Below are 21,297 nucleotides of genomic sequence, written 5' to 3' on the forward strand. Positions count from 1 at the left end.
AGAGTCTAGTATATTAAAGAAAGGCCCACTTCCATATTTTATTTCCTGGGTATGCATTTGGGAGAAATAGTATAGTAATCTCCAGTTCAAAGCTTCCACCTTTCCCATTTGGAAAGGCTTGGGAAAAGATTTAGAGTATATACTTGTGGCAGTGCCACCTCAAGGAGCTTCATTCAAGAGGTCTGGGAACTGATGGAATGGTTTATATTTTCTTCATATTTGGGTAGCTCAAGTTGGGGTTCTGCTCAGTAGAGTTTTTTGGTCTAGATCAAATAATGCTTAAGAACTGCTTCTCCAATATGGTACCCATTAGCCTTGTGTCTTTTGAGTACTTGAAATGTGGCTAGTCTGTATTAAGAGGGGTATAAATGTAAAATACACACTGGATTTCAAAGACTTAGTACACAAAAAAGAATGTAAAATATTTACTAATAATTTTTTGTTGATTGCATGTTAAAATGATGATAACCTTGAAAATATTGGGTTAAATAAAATACATTAAAATTAATTTTACACTTTTAAAATGTTGCTACTAGAAAATTTAAAATTACACATAAGACTTGCATTATATTTCTATTGGATAACATTGCTTTAGAAGGCCTTCTAGGTACGCCATGATTAATTAGATACTAACACAAATACTTAGAGATCAAAATGCTATGATTACTACTGTACCTCTACTGCCCATTTCAGTAACTTTGTTCACCTTGTTTCTAATGGTTAATTGCTATCATTTGGCCTTTACCACTCTGAAATTTCATTATTGCCATTGAAACTGGGGAGTCCGTTTCGATGGTGATATATCCCACCGTTATCTCCACCATCCACTATTATCTTTGGCATATATAGCGGTAAGCCACTGGAGAGCTTTCTAAGAATGACTGTGCGTCCCACTCTAATGTATTTTACAGTGTTATAATTTTAATTGGTGTCCTTTGTGCTCTTAAAGAGGATGTACTCAGGGAAAAGAGAGGTTTTGTTTTGCTCAGAATAGAGCCACTCCCATGTCCTGAAGTCTCTATATCATGTCAGGAAAGTATTGGCATTTTGACCTTATTAAATGATGGTAGGCCAATGTTGAATTCAGTTTTGTAATCACCCATTGAAACAAACTGTTAGAGTTAGCTTATTAAATCCACATTAATCCTACACATGTTCTCCAGGTTCCTGTAAATACAAGATTAGCCAGATCTTTCAATTCTTTTGCTTTATGAGCTATTTTCTTCTGTAGCAGACTCTGCATTTCTCCTCTTGTAGCATACTGAGATCTGAGTTAATCTATGGAAACAAAGAGTGGTGGAGGTGGGTCTTGTAAATTCTCTTGCAAGGCAGCTGCTTCAGGTGAGGTCATTACTAAATCTTTAAGCATGAGAAGACAATTTACCTCAATTGGGGAGGAGAGGCTGCTTTTGTTGGTAAGTGATCTTCAGGGGGATTTGGGAGTTCACAGTTTTTAGGTTTGTCTAATTCCAAAAGCCCTCATCCCCTGTCCTTACTTCCTACTTAATGCCTAAATGATACCATCTTAACAGTAGAAACTTGGTGAGACTTTCCATGGAACTTTTAATTCTGCATTCCCCATAATTAGATTTTTAGTCTGGTCCTTCCCCTTATTTGCCCTGGGTCTGTAAGAAATAAGCAATTCTCTTAAAGTCACCATAAAACTCTGTTTTTCTGACTATCTTGAGCTGAGATTCTAAAGCCCTGAGAGTATCATTTTGTTTTTGTAAATTCTCTAGTATGCAGAGATTTAGTCTTCCCACCCCTCAGGCCTTATAGTAAATAATACTGCCATAGTGGTCAAGTGCATTACCTACTTCATTTTCTAAAGGATTGTCCTCAGCTGGCACTTCATCCTAAATAACTACACATTATAATTTAAATAATTGTGATCCCACTGTATGCTGTAGATCACTAGTATCCCATTTCTACCTGCAAGGAGGTCTTTGCTGTGTTCAGGCTCAAATAGTTTAGTCACCCAATATCAGAAAACCATCTTGAGACCATTTCTGATACCAAGAACAATATTACTGGATGTCCAGTCAGGAAAATGGAAAGCACTTTAGGCCTTTCAACAAGGGACATTAGTAGGGGATATTGGTTACACAGGTACTAGAAGAGCTGAAAAGACAAATAGGGGATGTTAAAGCAGCCCAGATAGTAGCAACATTAGGAAGCAGCTTCCACTCCTAAGGTCGATAGAAGTTAAAACTATTTGCAGAGAGCAGTCCATGGAGGGAGAGACTATCCAGAAGGATTTGCAGCCACAGAGAAGACAGAGATAACCGCTGGGGGTAGATCTAGAGGGAGAAATAACTTGGCTTCTTTACTTCCCCTGCCTTCAAGTACTCCACAAGTGCCTCTCGTTGACCATACAAACCTGTTGAAAAGCCAGTTGGGAAATGGAGTTCCTACAATTCAGAGCAAAGCTGGAGAAGGGAAGGGAGGGGTTCTGAGAGCAAATAGGTAAATGGCACAACTGAGAATGCCCAAATGTTAACAGATTTATTCTTATGAGGGGAGAGAGCATGGGCAGGGAGGGAGGATGATGCTGAAACCAACATTGCCGTTACTTGTAATTAAGGTGGTTCTATGATTTTTTTCTTTAACTATTAGCAATTATTTGTAAATTCTTATTTCATAAGTGTATCGAAGATACTCACTTTTCTAAATTTTTTTAATCAGAAATTCTTATTTTGTTATTTTTATGTGTATGAGAGTGTAGCTCCTTCCACACTGTGCATATTAACAGCTACTTACGGTAATTTCTGCTGTTGTCCTTCGGAAATCCTTCTGTCTTTTCTCTGCTTGATTAGGTCATTTATTTCTAGCCTGGTGTAGTAGCGCAATCCTTTCTTATGTGATACCTTTCTAGAATTCTCTCTTTTCTACCATCTATCTCTCTCCTACCAACACTAAATAATTTTGCTTTCCTTCAAACTATCATGGCATTTTATTTTCACCTCTTTTATAAAATTTAGCGCATGTGCCTTTCTATAATATTTAATTCCCTTGAGATAAGAGACTATAAATTTTTTTGTATTTTTCATTGTACTTAACATGTAGCAAGTGTTTAATATTATTTAATGAATCATTGATTAGATCATATAATTTTAGAGTGGGAAAGGACCTTATAAATCATCTAGTTCTAACTCTCTGACCTATCTTCTGTCATGGTACTTCATGGAGAGTCATAAATTAGATATTAGTTCATTTAAATCCCTGTAAAATTGGCACTTTTATTACTTTATGCTCTATCAGTGATGTCACAATCAAGAGAAATAATATAGACAATATTTATCAAACTATACTTTGATGTAGTTTGCTTCTTGATTTCATTTAGGAAATAGAAGGAAGAGAGGAAAGAATGAATTTTTAAGTGCTTACTATGTGTCATACTTTCTTTTCTGTTTTTTAGGTATGACTCTTTCTACTAAAATGTCATTTCTCTTTATTTTTTATAAAAAGTTCTTATAAGAATTGTTTTTACTTTTTTCTCTAGTGGATTCTCTAAAATAAGAAACTTAATGAGTATCATTTGGTGAGTAAGGTAGTGCTTTTCCAGTATTTCAGAAAATACAAATTTATAAATTCTTGCCTTATAAATATTATGGAAACAAGTTTCTCTAAGAAATTTAAATTTTTGAGTGCATGATATCATAATCCTGGAGACATGTTGATATCAGAAATCTGTTTTTAGCTGGCAAGCTATGAAAGCCAGATTGCCAAGCTACGGTCCGAGGTTGAAAAAGGAGAAGCATTACGACAGAGTCTGGAGTATGACTTGGCTGTTGCTAGAAAGGAAGCTGGTCTTGGAAGAAGGGCTGCTGAAGAAAGATTAGCTGAGGCACACAGGATCCAAGAAAAACTCTGTGGTAAGACTATTTCTGTTTCTTCCCACGTTTAGGGTTGTGACCTCATTGTATATCATTGCTCACTGTTATGTATGCATTCCATATGGGGTCAGAGGTAGCGTTTTGCTTCATTGACTGGCCTTTGATGGACAGACTTTGCTGGGTGTATGTAAAGTCTTCTGGCACTTACGTAAACATTTATCTACTTCAGATTAATTTTCTTATGTAGTGCGTATATGGAAAAAGGGGGTCAAAATTCTGTTAGTCACTTTTTTAGAGCACTTTTTCCATGAATAATCCATGGAATCGCAAAGGATTTTTTTGTTTGTTTTAAACGTATCTTCTAGGCTCACTGTCACCTGTAATCTGAATCAGAATCTCTAGCTTGAGACTCTGTATGTTCAAGAAGCAGTGCTGCTTTTGTTGATTTTGCTAGCTTTAGAAATGACCAGTTTAGAGTGTAGTGTCTGGAAAAGAAAAAGGAACTGGATTTAATCCTCAAAAACTATCTGTTATACAGTCCTTGGACTTAACTAAAACTTTTTTATTTAAAGTATATAAATAAATGTGCCTACATAACTGTATAACTCATAACAAGCACCCAGATCATGGAATAGAAAATTACCAAAAGCTCTTCCACATGGGTAACTGCTATCCTGGTTTTTAATAGCATGTATTAATTTTGCCTCTCTTTTGTACTTTATATGAATGGAATCATATAGTATGTATTCTTTTGTATCGGGCTTCTTTCCTTCAACATTGTGTTTGTCAGATTCATCCATATTGTTGTATGAACTTTGTATTGATGTTTAGTATTATATTGTGTAAATATACCACACTTATATTTATCCATTTACTAATGCTGAGCATTTGAGTAGTATTCAGTTTTTGGTTATTGAGAATAATGTTGCTGTGAACATTCTTGTACAAAGCAGTTTTCAATTAACAGAACACTGAACATGAATTCAGATTTAGACTTAGTTACTGGTTCTGCTACTTACTAAGTGATATTTGAACTTAGGTTGTTTTGAGGATGAAATGAGAAAATGAAAATGCTTTGTTAATTGCTTGGGGCTAAACAAATGTTATAATTATTATAACGGTTAAGATCCCTAGTTTTGGCCTGCTGTCTTACATTATTGATATTGGTCAGAAGTATTTTTGATTTTGTAGGGGAGAAAAAGTAAAAAGTAATATCTCTTCCTTACCCATTGCAAGGTTTACAGCTGATATCCCTATAATGAAAGGCAGATTAACAAGAGAAAAGCATAACAAGTTTATTTAACAAAGTTTTATGCTACATGGGAGCATTTAGAAATGAAGATGCAAAGACTCAGGGAAAACTCTATTTTTATGCTAAGTTTGATGACAGAAGTAGATAGTTGTGGAGAAACATGGCTGGGAAAAAGGTATGATCTAATGGTAATAAAACTGAAGGGGGAGCCCAACAAGTCCTGTTTGTTCAGTAGCATTCCTTTTATCCAGATATAGGGCTGGATACCTGTCACATGAGGGTCTTAACACCTACTTTCAGGAGAGATAGGTCAGAGTGCCCTTTCTAGGTTTTACGTCTTGCTTTGGGGAAGATAGAGGGGTGATGTCAGAAAGAACTTGCTTCTGAGGTCCTCCTGTCTCCTTCACCTCAAAAATACTCAGCATACCAAGGCACTGTACTTTGGGGTATCATGTTCTGAGCCCCCAAAATTACCTCTGATATATAATAACTACATTACTAACTGGAATTTAGGAATATAAGAATTAGAAGGCACTAAATATAAAAGTTAGTAAGTTTCATTTAACTATGAGGAGATATTAAGTCCAGGGAAAATGGGAAGTTACTTGCCCAAAGTCAAACAATTTCAACACACACTTTACAAAGTAAGATAGAGGAATGGCCATTAATTACATGAAAAATGCTTAACTTCACTTATCATCAGGGAAATGCAAATTAAAACCACAGGGCTATCACTACGCACCTATCACATGTTGAAAAGACTGTCAACACCAAATGTTGTTAATGATATAGAGCAACTGGAAATCTATACTTTGTTAGTGGAAGTGTAAAATGGTATAATCACTTGGAAAAAAGCCAGGCAATTTCTTTTAAAATAAATATGCATTTATCCTACGACCCAGCAGTTTTATCTTTAGTGCTTCCCCATAAGAAAGAAAACCATTTGTCTACAAAAGACTTGTATAAGAATTTTATAGCAGCTCCATTCATGGTAGTCCTAGATTGGGAAAAAAACCCACAAAACAATGTTCATTGACAAGAGAAATGAAGAATTTGTGTTACAAATTTGTGTTACAGTCATACAATGAATTACTACTCAGCAATAAAAAGGAACCAACTACTAATACATGCAATAATATAAATGAATCTCAAAAACATTATGCTGAGTGAAGCTTTACACATGAAGACATCCTGTATGGTTCCATTTATATAAAGTTCTAGGATAGGAAAACTTAATCGTTGGCGAAAATTCTGAACTGTGGTTGTCTCTGGGGTGGGTTTGCAGTGGGGTTGTGACTGATAAAGGATATGGGAGAACTTTGTGGGTTGAAGGAAATGTTCTGTATTTTGATAGACATTTGGGTTACAGGGGTGCATGCATTTGTAAAATGTCTGAATAGTCCACTGAAGATTTGTGCATTTCACTATGTGTAAATATAAAAAACCATATTGAATTCCAGTTAATGATATACATGGTGAGTTATTTAGGAGTGAAATGTAATGATGTTTGCATCTTGCTTTGAAATACATAAACAAGTATGATGGAGTGATAGATGGATAAATGAATGGATGTATAAATAGATGGATGGATGTCTGATAAAGCAAATATAGCAAAATGTTAACAATTGTAGAGTTTAGGTTGTAGATATAGGGGTGTTCACTGTACAATACTTTCACCTTTCTGTATTTTTAAAAATTTTTGTAACAAAATGTTGAGGCTAGCATAAAAACCCTAGTAGGGTAATGCTATCTTTAAAAAGAAAATCTCATAGCAATTGAGAGAATAGGAGATGTGACAAGAGAGAACATTTTGGAAGCTGGAAAGCAAATGAATGAAGAATAACTGATTTAGCAGACTTGAGACATCAGAATCCTAAGCTAGGACTAGAGAAAGCTGTCAGACAAATTCTTAGATAGTCAAAAGGGTCATGAAGTAGAAACAGCAGATACCTTTGGAATTAGGAATGGGGGTAGCAGCAGTAAGGGGTAAAATGACGAGTTTAGATGAAAACTGTTTCAGAGGCAAATGTGTTCTTAGATCTTCTTCCTAAGGGCATGCTACTCTGGGGTTGCTCACACTTCATAGTGGAAGTCAAGATATTTAATCTCTGGAGATGATGAAATAGAGAGTCTTTCGAGTGTCAAAAATAGGAGGATAGCATACTCAGTGCTGAATATTGAGAAGCCATTTCTTCCAGTTTTTTTTTAACTGGCTTCCCCAAAAACCTAATATCCAGATTTCTACACTCCATGTGGAAACTTGGAGGACTCTTCTGCAGGTCACCTGACCAACAGAGAGGACAAACCTGATGATACTGATGTTTGAGGTTTCCCAATAAATGACCCAGCTAGATCCTCCTTCAGTAAAGACCATAGTTGTCAACCTCTAGGCTCAAGCTCAGAATCCAAGTGTTGGGTATATTGCTGTGTAAACTACGTTACACTTATAATTCCTCACTTTTGAGTGAGAGTAGACAACCAAGAATTACTAGATATTTGAGGAAAGCCTCTAAAATGGAGAGGAAAAAGATCATCTTTGAAGAAACAGAAACTCTGCAGGAAGAAGAAAATTTAACAAACAAGTAGCATTAATTTCCTTATAGCTTACAGAGAATATATTTCATCCATGAGGCAAGAACCAGACGTAAAAGAAGAAAGCTCTTAGAAATTAAAAATATGGAAGCAGAAATGAAAAATACCAATTGAAGCCTTGGAAGATGAAGCTGGAACAAATTTCCCAGGCATGAGCATAAAAAAGGCAGAGGTGGGAAAATAGGAGAGAAGAGACAAGAAAATTTGAGGACCAATATGAATAATAGGGAATAGTGAAAGAAAGAGGTAAGAGAGAAAACAGAGAGGGATAAACAAACCATCAACAAAATTATTCCAGATAATATCTCAGAACTATTAATAAAGTATATGAATTACCCAATTGAAAGAGTCCATTGAATATTCACCACTATGTAATAAAACAGACCCATCTGAAGTCATAGCATTATGCAATTTCCAAAAAATAAAGACAAAGCTTTCAAAGAGAAAAGAAAAAAAAGAAAAAGAAGCCCAATGTAAAAAAGGATCAGGAATCAAAATGGCCTCAAACTTCTTACCCATACTGGATGCTAGATAATGGAACAATGTCTTCTGGAGATGGCAGCTGAATGGGAGGGAGACTTTTCATGTGTATCTTTTTGTATCTTTGAACTTTTTGAGTGTATGATCCATTCAAAACACAATATAATTTAGAAATAATACTGCTAATATAGCTGTGATATTTTTTGTTTAACAAGTGTGTTTGTACATATTTCCTCATTTTATCTTCACAACTTAACTAGGATGCATTTTTATTCCCGCTGAGGGTCAGAGAGTAAGAGAGGTTTAATCAGGTGGCAGGTGCTGGAGCCAGACCTGGAAGCCTTTCCTTATTTCTCTTCTAGACGCCAGAACAAAGCAGTAGTGGTAGTGTGTTGCAAGGTGCTGGTAATACGGTGAGTTGTGCCTAAATTGGGGGAGTAAATACATCCAATTCTAAGTTTTGGAGCAATAGTTCCCAGCCTCAACTTTGTGACAATCTTGTTTGTTACCAATAGTCAAATATCAAAATTTGTAATCTACTGAGTCTTTTAAAAAAGTTGCCCTATGTATCGCAGTCTTTAAAAATTTTTTTTTGATTTGTTTTCTTGAATAAGGAAAACCAGTAGAGTTAACAGCTGATCTTAGAGGTGTACCTAAACTGGGGCATGCCTTCATAAATATGTACACTATTTCAGAGCAAAATCACCTCTGTCTGAAGGGGAAGATGAGATTGAGAAATTACAGAATAGATTTGTTCAGGGACTGTGAGATTTTCAAGCATTTCCTGGAGTAAAAAGTTTAAATGTTTTGTCCTAAGATCATGCTGTAAGTGATACCAACTGCAATGCCTACGTTTTTGGGTTCCTGGTCATTTAACTCATGGTTGTAAATATACTTATATTTTTAATAGCTCAGAATTCAGAACTTCAAGGAAAGGCAAATGAGACTGAGAAAGCATTTCAGACTTCCCAGCAGAAATGGAAAGAAGAATGCAGAAGATTTGAACATGATTTGGAGGAAAGGGACAATATCATTCAAAATTGCAATCGAGAATATGATTTACTTATGAAAGAAAAAAGCAGGCTAGAGAAAACTCTACAGGTAAAATATTGTTTACAAGGGACGTTTTCCATATATAATGTAATATTCATTGAGATGTGTTGTACAGTATTTGAAGTTATCCTTGAATTTCCTTCCTTTCTTCCTATTCCCTCCCTCCTTTCTTTCTTTTTTAGGAGCATTTTTGCTAGTGTCTTTTACAGTATGCTTTAGGAATATATTAATATGTATATTGCTTTTTTGTGTGAAAAACAGTTTGAGATCTCTGATAAAAAAATTTTAAGAAAACAGAAAACACTTATATGAGTATATTGTGAGAAGGTAAGAACCTATAACTCTTTTGGTATAGCAGCATGAAAATTTGGAATTTTAGAAATATGGGCCCTAGATTTTGGTCTGAATATACAATAAAGATAGAAAAATATTTGTATGTTTTATATAAGCTTCAATATCTATGTAGAGCATGTTCTACATAGACATATGATGTATAAATTAAGTTTTACGAAAATTATTGTGAGCTATCTATTCCCCCATTTTTTTGTTCCTTTTTTACTCCCTAAAGTAAAAGTGTAGTTGAAGGTTGAAGTTACCAGAGACTTAGAAGGTAGATTTTTGAATTGTCTATATTTTCTAGTTTTTAAAGTAACAGTTAAAAAATATGTGATAAAGCTGGGCATGATGGCTTGCACCTGTAGTCCCAGCTACTCAGGAGGCTGAGGTGGGAAGATTGCTTGAGCCCAGGAGTTCTAGGCTGCAGTGCACTATGATTTCACCTGTGAGTAGCTACTGCACTCCAGCCTGGGCAACATAATGAGACACTTATCTCTATAAAAAATAAATAAAAACATGATAAAAATACATTTACCACTGGTGTAAATGGCTTTTCTGAAATCTGGAAATGTATTTTTACTAAAAAGTAATTTTATAGAAGCATTTGCTAAATGTAAAAGTTTTGGCACAATGGTTCCAGGACATTTTCAGCAGATCTACTTTTGATTTCCTCCACATTGATTGTCATAGTTTGTCTCTTTTGTTTACTACTGTATTCCTAGACCCTGGAACAGTCCTTGGCATACACAAGGGCTCCATTAGTATTTGGATGGGAGAGGTTTAGGTGGTGGCTGGTACTATAAGTCCTTGGATGGGCTTGTATAAGCTTCCCCATATAAAATATCCTGGAGTTATGGGGAAAGAAGTGTGGAAGCATTCTTTTAACCAATCAGATTTAAAATCTTTATATGCAGATCAGTTAGCTACTTAGGAGAACACTGCTTTGATTTTAGGCTACTGGCTTTCAATTGATCTGCACAGAGACTTTGGGGTTAATTAGGAGTCACTAGGACCCCTTAGGGGAAAAAATGCCTCAGGGCTCTTCATGATGGCTTTCTATTAGTAAAAGTTATAAGGGCAATATTTATTATACAGATCCATGCTACCATATATGGATATGGGAGGCTTGCTTTCTCATATAAACAAACTATAGAATTTTTCTCCTGGTGTTAATGGGGACTTATTTTATATCCTACAGGTTACAAAATTGGGCTTCTCATGAAACTCACATTTTGTATTTTTAAGATTTTGAACCAAATTAGATCTTGTAAATACTTAGGAAAACCCAAAAGGCGAAAGAATTTTTCAAATATTATTTGAGAAATGTAAAACTAGAAATTACTTATGGTCTAAATGCAAAAAAAAATTTTTTTTTGCTTGTCAAATTTTTAACATTTTAGAGTTTCCTTATCCTGACTTGTCGCACAGAATTCTTTCCTTCTCCCTTTTTGGAAATACATTATTCTATGTCAGATTTATGTATAAATTATCAGGGATAATCTAAGCACTTTGTTCATAAGTAGAGATTTCCATATTAAATAGAATCTACTTTATGTCTATCATGTATTGATATTTCATTCAAGCCTCTGAAGTTAAATTTTTCAGAAAAATTGGGTCAAATATATGCCTATATGTACAAGTAGGTATAAAATGTTATTTAAATTGGTAACCATAGCTGATTATACAGATCTACATTCTGATGATCAAAATTATAATTTTATTAATAATTTTAACATGAATCATAATGAGTTTTAACTGTTTATAGGTAAGGAGAGCGACTTTGTATATTTAAAATGGGGATGAAGAAAGAAAGATAATTTTTATTGATCTAATAGTAAAGCAAGATTTTATTCATATAAAGGAAGCACTGGAAAAGCATCAACAGGAGAAGAATGAAATGGAGTCTCATATCAGGGAGACAGCATTGGAGGAGTTTAGATTACAAGCAGAACAATGGGAAGCAGAAAGAAGAGAGTTACAATTTATAGTACAGGTATTTAAAAAATCATAATTCGGTTCCTTAAATATGTCTTTTTAATGCTGTGATTTCAAAATTACGTTAGTGGGATAATTGAGTAGCTCACCCAAGGGGAAACTATTTCTATTCTTTGATCTCTGAAAGGCCATGTTTCATTTGTAGTTACATGACAATACAGCAACTGTTACCAATAGATACCATTAGTGTTAGAGTTGGGTGACTTCCCTTGCATACCTTAAGTGCTTTTTTTCCAGAAGTACATATGTGTATATTTGATATTTTATTTTTCCAATTTAAAATATGAGACTAACAGTTGTCTTTAATAGCATAAAGAAATAGAATAATAGGATTTTGGTTATTAAAGGATCCTTACAAATCATATATTGCAGTGATTTTTACTACATTTGATCTTAGCCAAAAGGCTGAGAAGCAATTGCAGTGATTTTTGAACTCTTTTTAAGAAGTGCAAATTCTTGATTATCCTCTATTCCTTTACCCCCTCCAACACACAGAATTCCCAAGGCTTCTAATAGTCCAGTTTGAAAATTACTGATTAAATCTAATCCCCTTTATAAATGAGCAGATGGAGATTTAGAAGTTACTGACTTACATTATAGACGGAGTGATTAATGTGGGAAAAGACTACAGGTCTCCAGATTCTCACTCCAGTGTACTCTGCATTTTCTTCAGGAGATTATATGTATTTATTTTGAAGGAGAGGTAGGAGAAACTCAAACTGTTAATTGTATTGTGTATTTTAAAGGAAATTTGTGAACAGATAATCCCCTTTAAGGAAAAAACTCACTAACCAACTAAAAATTTCAAGTAAATTTCCATTGCTGCTTTTGTTATTTATTTTGTGATAACACAATTTGTCTTGTGTAATTTCTTTAATGTAAAACGACAAATTGAAATAGACTTTATATAGGTGTCAAAGATATGCATTCTTCACAAGAATGAAAAATATCCACTTAAAATACATTTTGGGGTAACTTTGTGTGAGAAACAACTTTGCAAGACAGAAGCTGGCCCAAAATATGCAGAGAGTAGGAGCCACCTTATTTCTTTAAGAGTGAAAGCTGGCAGTGAATAGTGGAAATGTTGAATTTGTTGTATATGTAAGTTCTCAAAGTACCAACAAAACCACAGCTTTCCTAAACCTTTGGTCTTTTTACAATATTTTTCTTTTCAGGTACCCCCTCTGTAGACTCTGTTGTATAATCACTCTTCAGACATCTTGTATTCTGAATCTGCTTGTAATTTATGTAGTTAATTTGTTCATTATTCATTTATTCATTTTTCCCTGAGTACTTACTAAGTTACTGCTGTTAATACTGAGGATATAATACCGATTAGGATATGGTTTCTGCCCTGGAGGATCTTTTACCATAGAGAGGCATGTAAAGAGAGAAAATATATTATAATGTAATAAAATTTTGAACAAAATACTATAGGACCGTAAAAGAGAAATTGATTACCTGAGAGAGACTAAGGAAGTCTTCAGAGAGCAGATATTTGAGCTGTTGTTGATAATTATCTTAAAGGCTACCTGGAAACAAACAAGCAAGCTTAAGTAAATTAAAATAACTCCTTTATTTCTAAACACTCAGAAATCTGTAGTGCTACTAGCTAGAGTCCTAAACTTATAAAACGTGATTCAGAGACCTGTATTTAAATGTGTAGTTGGTGTGATTTTGGTCTATCCATGAATCCCAAATGAAACGTGGTTATGCCAAACTTTATATTATGAAGTGCTAAAACAATTTAAAATTCTGTATCAGTCTTTAATTATGATATGTGGAGAAGAATGGGGGAATATGCATCCTAGTTACTAGTACCAATATCTTGCTTTGCTGCTTTTGTAAGAAAAATTTCATTGAATTTTGTAACTGGAATGTTCAGAGCTGTTTCTCTATTTCATGTCCTTTTTATTAAAATTACTTAAAATGGCTTTTTCTTTTATAAAATAACCTTAAAAAACTATTACATAACTTTATATTAAAAAGGCTCTCTTAAAACAACTTGAGGGATAGAGTAAAATTCTCCCTCTATTGGCTGTTGACGGGCTTAGTTTTTCACCCTATAATTAGGTGTTGGTATTTTATAGTGTTCCAATAAGTTAAAAAAAAAAAAACCCTTCTTTGTGTAACCTCATCTTTAACAGACAAAGCTGGTGTATATTTCTTTGATCTGGGCTTTAGAATTCAGACCCACTATAAAACGAATATCTCAATTTTATGCCATGTCACTTTTCTTTCTCAGGAGTTAGAGTGCTAAATAGAGGCATCCTTCTCTGGAATATTAATGTAAATTCTTACTGAAGTTGTCTCAAAAGTTACCTCATTGTAAGATAATGTTTCTCATTTTTTTCTAATCCATGCCCTCTTTTGATAAAACATAAAAATTATGTCTGTCTTTAGTGTTATTTGGAATTTCAAAAGAAATCAAAGCCAAAATAATTTTAGAACAAAATATTTATGTTGATTTTGAAAATACATATAATTATTTTATTTTGATCTCTATTTATTTAAAGTTTGTATTTAAAAATTAATGTTTTAATTAATTTATTTATTTTTCTTTGTTCCTGAACTTTGAAGGTGCTTATTTGCCACAAGCTTATCTATTGTAGACAGTATGGGACAGGCAGTGGTAAATCTTTGTTTTTAAACCTCTATGCCCTTCTTTTGTCATTTTCCCAGTTCATTTCAGTGTATAATTTATCAGAAGGACTGAAAGCCTTTAGAAGATGAATATATGTTTTTCATATTTATTTCATTTCTAAATTTCTGTGGCTTAACCAGAGAATAAAGTTATCCTTTTCTCATTCATTGACTAATTTTGGTGTATGTATCTAGTGATTAAGGCATGGGGGAGTTTGTGATGGCATGGGAAATATAGATTGAAAATAATACCATGAACTAAAGAAAGAGGAGGAAGAGTAGGGAGGCAGCATAGAAAGTTATCAGACCAGGCTTATGCAGCAGTAGGTTGTGTAATAAGATAACTTACTGATTAGTGATTGGGGTGTAACATTTCAAAGACTGACCCAGGAAGTACAATTGTGATCTAGGGACAGTTTGGAAGAAGTTACATGAAAAGGAAGTGTTTAAGAAGTTTGCCTCAAATGAATAAAGGCAGCAAGGAGCACTTCTTTGTAGTTTCCTGGAAAACTTTCTACTGGTATCCTGTTAGCAAATGGCATAGAAAATGACTCTGGTACTAGTACTGCTTGTTTTTTCCAAACAGGAAATATCTTAATATTTAATATATAAAATTACTATATTGTGTTCATTGTACAAATGCCACTCATTTAGGGAAATTTAAAAGCAGAAAGTAAAGGTCTTATCCCCCTTTCCCTTCCAATTTCGCTCCTCATCTAAGGATGTATAAATATATATTAATGTATGTAGATAAATGAAATTATATAACTCAATATCATTGACATTCTTCTTTTGATGTCCATTCCTTATTCTTTTATTTTTTGCATGATATTCTGTCATGTGGATGTTCCTAATATACAGTAGTCCCCCCTTAACCTCTGGGAATTTGTTCCAAGACCCCTAATGGACGCCTGAAACTATAGATAGTACCGAACCCTATATATACTATGTTTTTTCCTATACAAACATACCTATAATGAAGTTTAATTTATAAATTAGGCAGAATCCAAGAGATTAATAATAGCTAATAATAAAATAGAACAATTATATAACAATATACTCTAATAAAAGTTATGTGAACATGGCCTCTTCCTCTTCTTTCTCAAAGTATCTTATTGTACTGTACTCACTTATTTTGGGACTGAGGTTGACTTGGAGTAACTGAAACTGTGGATAAGAGGGGACTATTATATTTCGGCAATCTGTTATTGATGGATATTTTATTTCTTTCAAAATTTTTGGCTCTAATTAAAAGCTATTCACTAGCATTCTTGTCTATATCTTTGAGGAGTCGGGCAAAGTGATTCTGCTGTGTAAATATAATTGCTTGTTTTGCAAACTTATAGACTTATAATTATGATAGGTGTTATACAAAGTTAGTACCAGTTTATACTTTCCAGCAACACACATGGTCTTTGATTGTAGAACTCTGATGGCTGTGGGGATTTAGGGAAGAAGAACTTATTCTAGCTCTTTCAGGAGATAGCTATGTATTAGATTAAGGTGGTAGCTAGCTATATTGATGTATTTTATAAGGTAGAAAAGGAATATTTTAGCTCTGATACTTTTCTAACTATACTTGTATAATGCTTCAGAATTGGAACCATATTTTAGATTCTGGGAAATGTTTATATGAATACATATAAAGAATCATTCTTTTTGGTCTATGTTTCTGGAAGAGGTGGAAAGAAAGCAAGTTTATTTTCTAACAGCACAATGTGGTTTCCTGTGATGTTAAATGTCAGTTCAAAAACAAGCCTTATTTTAAAATATTTTAAGTTCAACATCTCCCTCTAGTGGAACAAAGAGAAAGCTCCCTCAATTACCAGTGTCCTTAATATGATTTTCTCAGGTACGCGTGCACACTCCCCCCACTACTTTTCCACTGCAAAGATCCAGGTAGCTTTTGGTTTGATTAGAAAATAAATTCTGTGACAAAATTGTAAAGTTAAATTTATTTGAGGGGAGGCAAATTAATCTTTATGTAAGCTGCATGAGGTATTTTGTAGATCTTTTGGAAATTTCTCGTGTGATACAGTGCATCCCAGCCTTGGATTTATTGATAAAACCATAAACTTAAATATTTGAACATAAAAACCTCCCCCCAAGAGATTTATATAATCAATACCCGATATAGCTCACTAATACCCAGCCTTGGATTTCCTGATAAAACCATAAACTTAAATATTTGAACATAAAAACCTCTCCCCAAAGATTTATATAATCAATACCTGATATAACTCACTAATACCATTAATATAACCAATACTCATCACCTAGATGATGATAGTGTTTGTCATATTTGTTTCAGAATTAAAAACAAATAATAAATTGTCATATCGTTGAAGACTAACTATTCTGAATCACATCCCCATCCTACCACCATTCCACCCTTAAAAGATAACCACCATTCTGAAGTTGGTGTTTAATTTTCTGTCTGTATATATTGATTGTATTATTTTAGTATTTTATATGTTTTATAATAGAGTATCATACAGTATGTATCTTTGTTCAATTTATATTTTTCACTTATGCTTTTGAGCTTTATTCAAGTTAATAAAATAGCTCTTGTTCATTCAATTTAACTGCTGTGTAGTATCTTTTTTTTGGTGGGGGATTTTCTGGTTTTTACTAGACAAATTCTAAAAGCTTTAACACTTGCTGTATGGTATTTCATCCTATATAAATACCATAATTTATCAATTACCTGACTGTCTTAGTTCATTTTCTGTTGCTTCTAACAGAATACCTGAAACTTGGTAATTTATAAAGAAATAATTTCTTTCTTTTTTCTTTATTGATATATAATATTTTACATATTTATAGAGTACATGTGAGTGCTTTATACATGCATAAAATGTGTAATGATCAAGTCATTTTAGGGTATCCATTACCTTGAGTATTTATCATTTCTATGTGTTGGTAACATTTCACCTGTTCTCTTTTAGCTTCTTTGAAATATATAATATATTGTTGGTAACTATAGTCACCCCACTTGGTTATCGAACATAGAGCTTATTTCTTCTATTTAACTGTAAGTTTGTACCCATTTAACAAACTCTTCATTTGTCTTCATCCCATTCTTACACCCTTCCCAGCTTCTGGTATCTATCATGCTATTCTTTATCTCTGTATAGTTAAGTTTTTCGTCTTCCACATATGAATGAAAGCATGCAGAATTTGTCTTTCTGTATGTGGATTATTTCCCTTAGCATAATGACCTCTAGTTCCATGCATGTTGCTGCAAATGACACGACTCATTCTTTTTTATGGCCAAATAGTATTCCATTGTATATGTATACCACATTTTCTTTATCCATTTGGCCACTGATGGACACTAAAGTTGATTCTATTGGCTATTGTGAATAGTACTGTGATAAACATGTGAGTGCAGGTATCCCTTTGATATATTGATTTCTCTTCCTTTGGATAAATGCCCAGTACTGGGATTGCTGGATTGGATGGTATAATAGTTCTATTTTTAGTTTTTAAAGAAATCTCTATACTGTTTTCCATAGTGATTGTACTAGCTTACATTTCCACTACCAGTGTATAAGAGTTCCCTTTTTTCCACAGCCTCACCAGCATGTGTTATTTTTGTCTTTTTAATTATAGCCATTCTAACTGGATAAGATGATATCCCATTGTGGTTTTGATTTACATTTTCCTGATGCTTAGTGATGCTGAGCATTTTTTCATATACCTGTTGACTATTTGTATATGTATTCTTTTGAGAATTGTCTATCAATGTACTTTGCCTACTTTTTAATGAAATTATTATTATTTTTTATCATTGAGTTATTTGAGTTCCTTGTATATTCTAGATGTTAGTCCCTTGTCAGGTGAACAGTTTGCACATATTTTTTCTCATTCAACAGATTATCTCTTCACTATGTTGATTGTTTCCTTTGCTGTGCAGAAGCTTTTTAGTTAATATAGTCCCATTTGTCTATTTTTGTTTTACTTGTCTGTGCTTTTGAAGTCTTAACTAGAAAATCTTTGCCTCGACCAATGTCCTGAAGTGTTTTCCCTACGTTTTCTTCTAGTAGTTTTATAGTTTTGAGTCTTACATTTAGGTCTTTCATCTATCTTGAGTTGAGTTTTTTATATGGTGAGAGAGAAGGGTCTAGTTTCTTTCTTATGCATATGGACATTCAGTTTTCCCAGCACCATTTATTGAAGAGGTCATCCTTTCCCCAGTGTATGTTCTTGGTGCCTTTGTTGAAAATCAGTTGGCTGTAAATGTGTGGATTTATTTCTGGGTGCTCTATTCTGTTCCATTGGTCTATGTTTCTATTTTTATACTAGTACATGCTATTTTGGTTACTATAGCCTTGTAATATATTTTAAAGTCAGGTAATATAAAGCCTCCAGATTTTTGTTGTTGTTGTTGTTGTTGTTTTACTGTGGATTGCTTTGGCTATTCAGGCTGCTTTTTGTTTCTATATGAATTTTAGAATTGTCTTTTCTAGTTCTGTGAAAAGTGACATTGGTATTTTGATAGAGATTGCATTGAATTTGTAGATTCCTTTGTCATTTTAACAGTATTAATTTTTCTAATCCAGGAGCATGGGATGTCTTTCCATTGTTTGTGCCTTCTTCAGTTTCTCTCATCAGTGTTTTGTAGTTTTCCTTGTGGAAGTCTTTTACTTCCTTGGTTAAATTTGCTCCTAGGGGATTGCCTTCTTGATCTTTTTTAACTTTTTCATTATTGTTGTATAGAAACACTACTGATTTTTGTATGTTAATTTTGTATCCTGCAACGTTACTGAATTTGCTTATTAGCTCTAGAAGTTTTTTGGTGGAGTCTTTTGGTTTTTCTAAATATAAGATCATGTCATCTGCAAAAAGGGACAATTTGACTTCCTCTTTTCCAATTTGGATGCCTTTTATTTCTTTCTCTTGCCTGATTGTTCTGGCTGGGACTACCAGTACTATGTTGAATAGGAGTGGTGAAAGTGGGCACCCTTGTCTCATTCCACGTCTTAGAGGAAAGGCTTTCAGCTTTTCCCCATTCAGTATGATGTTAGCTATGTGTTTGTCATATACGGCCTTTATTATGTGGAGGTATGTTCTTTCTATGCCTAGTTTGGTGGGAGTTTTTATCATGAAGAAATATTGAATTTTTTTCAAATGGTCTTTCTGCAATGATCATAAGTTTTTTGTTTTTCATTCCGTCCCTGGTACATATCACACTTGGTCATGGTATTTTATCTTTTTGATGTGCTGTTGAGTTTGGTTTGTTAATATTTTGTTGAAGACTTTGTATCCATGTTCATTAGGAATATTGTCCCATATCTTTCTTTTTTTGTTGTATCCTTGTCTGGTTTTGATATCAGGATGATGCTGGCCTATAGAATTCCCTCCTCTTTAAATTTTTGGAATAATTTGAAGAGGACTGGTATTAGTTCTTCTTTATATGTGTGATAGAATTCAGCAGTGAATAAATCCAGTCCTGGGCTTTTCTTTGTTGGAATACTTTTTGTTATTGATTCAATCTTACTAGTTGTTACTGGTCTGTTCAGATTTTCTATTTATTCCTGATTCAATTTTGGTAGGTTGTATAGTTCCAGGAATTTATTTATTGTTGTATTGGGGAATAGGACTTTTAGTCTTTGGATTGTTTTTTTCAATTCAGTGTGTGGCCTCTTTACTTTTATTGTCTAAAAGAAGGCTGTGTTGGAAGAAAAAGGAAAATATTAATAAAACAGAAAAAGCATGCCAATTTATATAGTATCTTATCGTTCTTTCAGTGAATTATTTTGAACATTTGAATCTACATTTGTCTTACAGTGGAGATGTCAAACTGGATTTAAAATGAAGACAGAGATAAACTTATTGGTATTTGTCAGAATGTTCTAAAGAATACTGGTTTATGGGATGCTAATGGATTTTTTTTTTCTTTTTTTTGAAAACAGATTCCCTAGAGAAACATGTTGGAAAAGACTTTCTTTATGGCAGAACTTTCTTTCTTCTTTCTTTTAATTTAGAGACAAGGTCTTGCTCTATCACCCAGGTTTGAGTGCCGTGGCATGATCATGGTTCACTGTAACTTTGAACTCCTGGACTCAAAACAATCCTCCTCCCTCAGCCTTCCGAGTAGCTGGTACTACAGGTGTGCATCACTGTGCCTGGCTAATTAAAAATGTTTTCTTCTAGAGACAGGGTCTTGCTGTGTTGCCCAGGCTGGTCTTGAACTCCTGGCCTCAAGTGATCCTCCTGCCTCCACCTCCCAAAGCACTGAGATTTATAGGCACAGGCACCACACCCAGCTGAGAGTTACGTTTGATGCTTGCAACATACTCACCCAGATTCTGATGATAAAAATGATAGAAATTCTTGGAAGCATGTGTAAATCTTTATATGTATATGTCTATGAATAAGATTGTGCTGGTGAGGAAAACATGGGAGGAGGACTTTATTAAATGCCTGAAATGAGAATGATCAATCTAGATTAGTCACTATGGAGAATACTATGGTATGTATATTAACTTTTTTTTGAACTTCCAATAAAATTCAACTCTTGTTTCTGAGTTTAGTTGGAGAAGGAGATTGAGAGATTTTAGTAGAAGACTACCTGAAGTTATTTGTCTTTCAGTAGCACAGCAAACATTTGAAAACTTTTTGAAAACTGAAGAGGAAATGAAACACAGCCATCTAGTGGATGCAATTTTAAGAGCTATAAACATGTAGTTTAAGTACCATGGGCTCATGTAAACATTATTAGGCATTCAAGCTAATCATTCCTTATCACACAAAGAAATAGTATACAATTGAATAACTAAATACTTCAAAATTTTAGCAAGAGGCAAAACATTATATGTGATAGTTGAATGACAGCATTATATAAATACCCTCAGAGGTCAATTGAACTAGCATAACACTTTAGTATGCTACACATATTTTCCATTGTAATATGTATGAATCAGCTTTTTAAATTGTAAAATTTCAGTAGTGCTTTTTAAACAAATGTATATTCTGAAACATTGTTGGAAAATATCTTGGCCTCTTGCCTGTATAAATTAACCTATTATGGCTGAAACCCAGATTTAGTGACTCACTGTCTTCTACACAGTAAACTTTTACTCATTCATGGCTTATAAACCTTAG

At 33.7% G+C, this 21,297-nt stretch overlaps 1 protein-coding gene across 2 annotated transcripts in view; it reads left to right on the forward strand.

The window, feature by feature from the left end:
• The window catches only part of CCDC171 (coiled-coil domain containing 171), a 303,473-nt gene that overhangs the window by 10,327 nt on the left and 271,849 nt on the right, over positions 1–21,297 (forward strand). For both annotated transcript variants that reach the window (XM_069474218.1, XM_069474217.1), the window contains 3 exons: positions 3,701–3,875; positions 9,071–9,261; positions 11,411–11,542. In XM_069474218.1, coding sequence (XP_069330319.1) covers positions 3,701–3,875; positions 9,071–9,261; positions 11,411–11,542 — 498 coding nt within the window. The remainder of the gene's footprint in view (positions 1–3,700; positions 3,876–9,070; positions 9,262–11,410; positions 11,543–21,297) is intronic.

This window comes from Eulemur rufifrons, chromosome 7 (genome assembly GCF_041146395.1).
Source record: "Eulemur rufifrons isolate Redbay chromosome 7, OSU_ERuf_1, whole genome shotgun sequence".
NCBI lineage: Eukaryota > Metazoa > Chordata > Mammalia > Primates > Lemuridae > Eulemur > Eulemur rufifrons.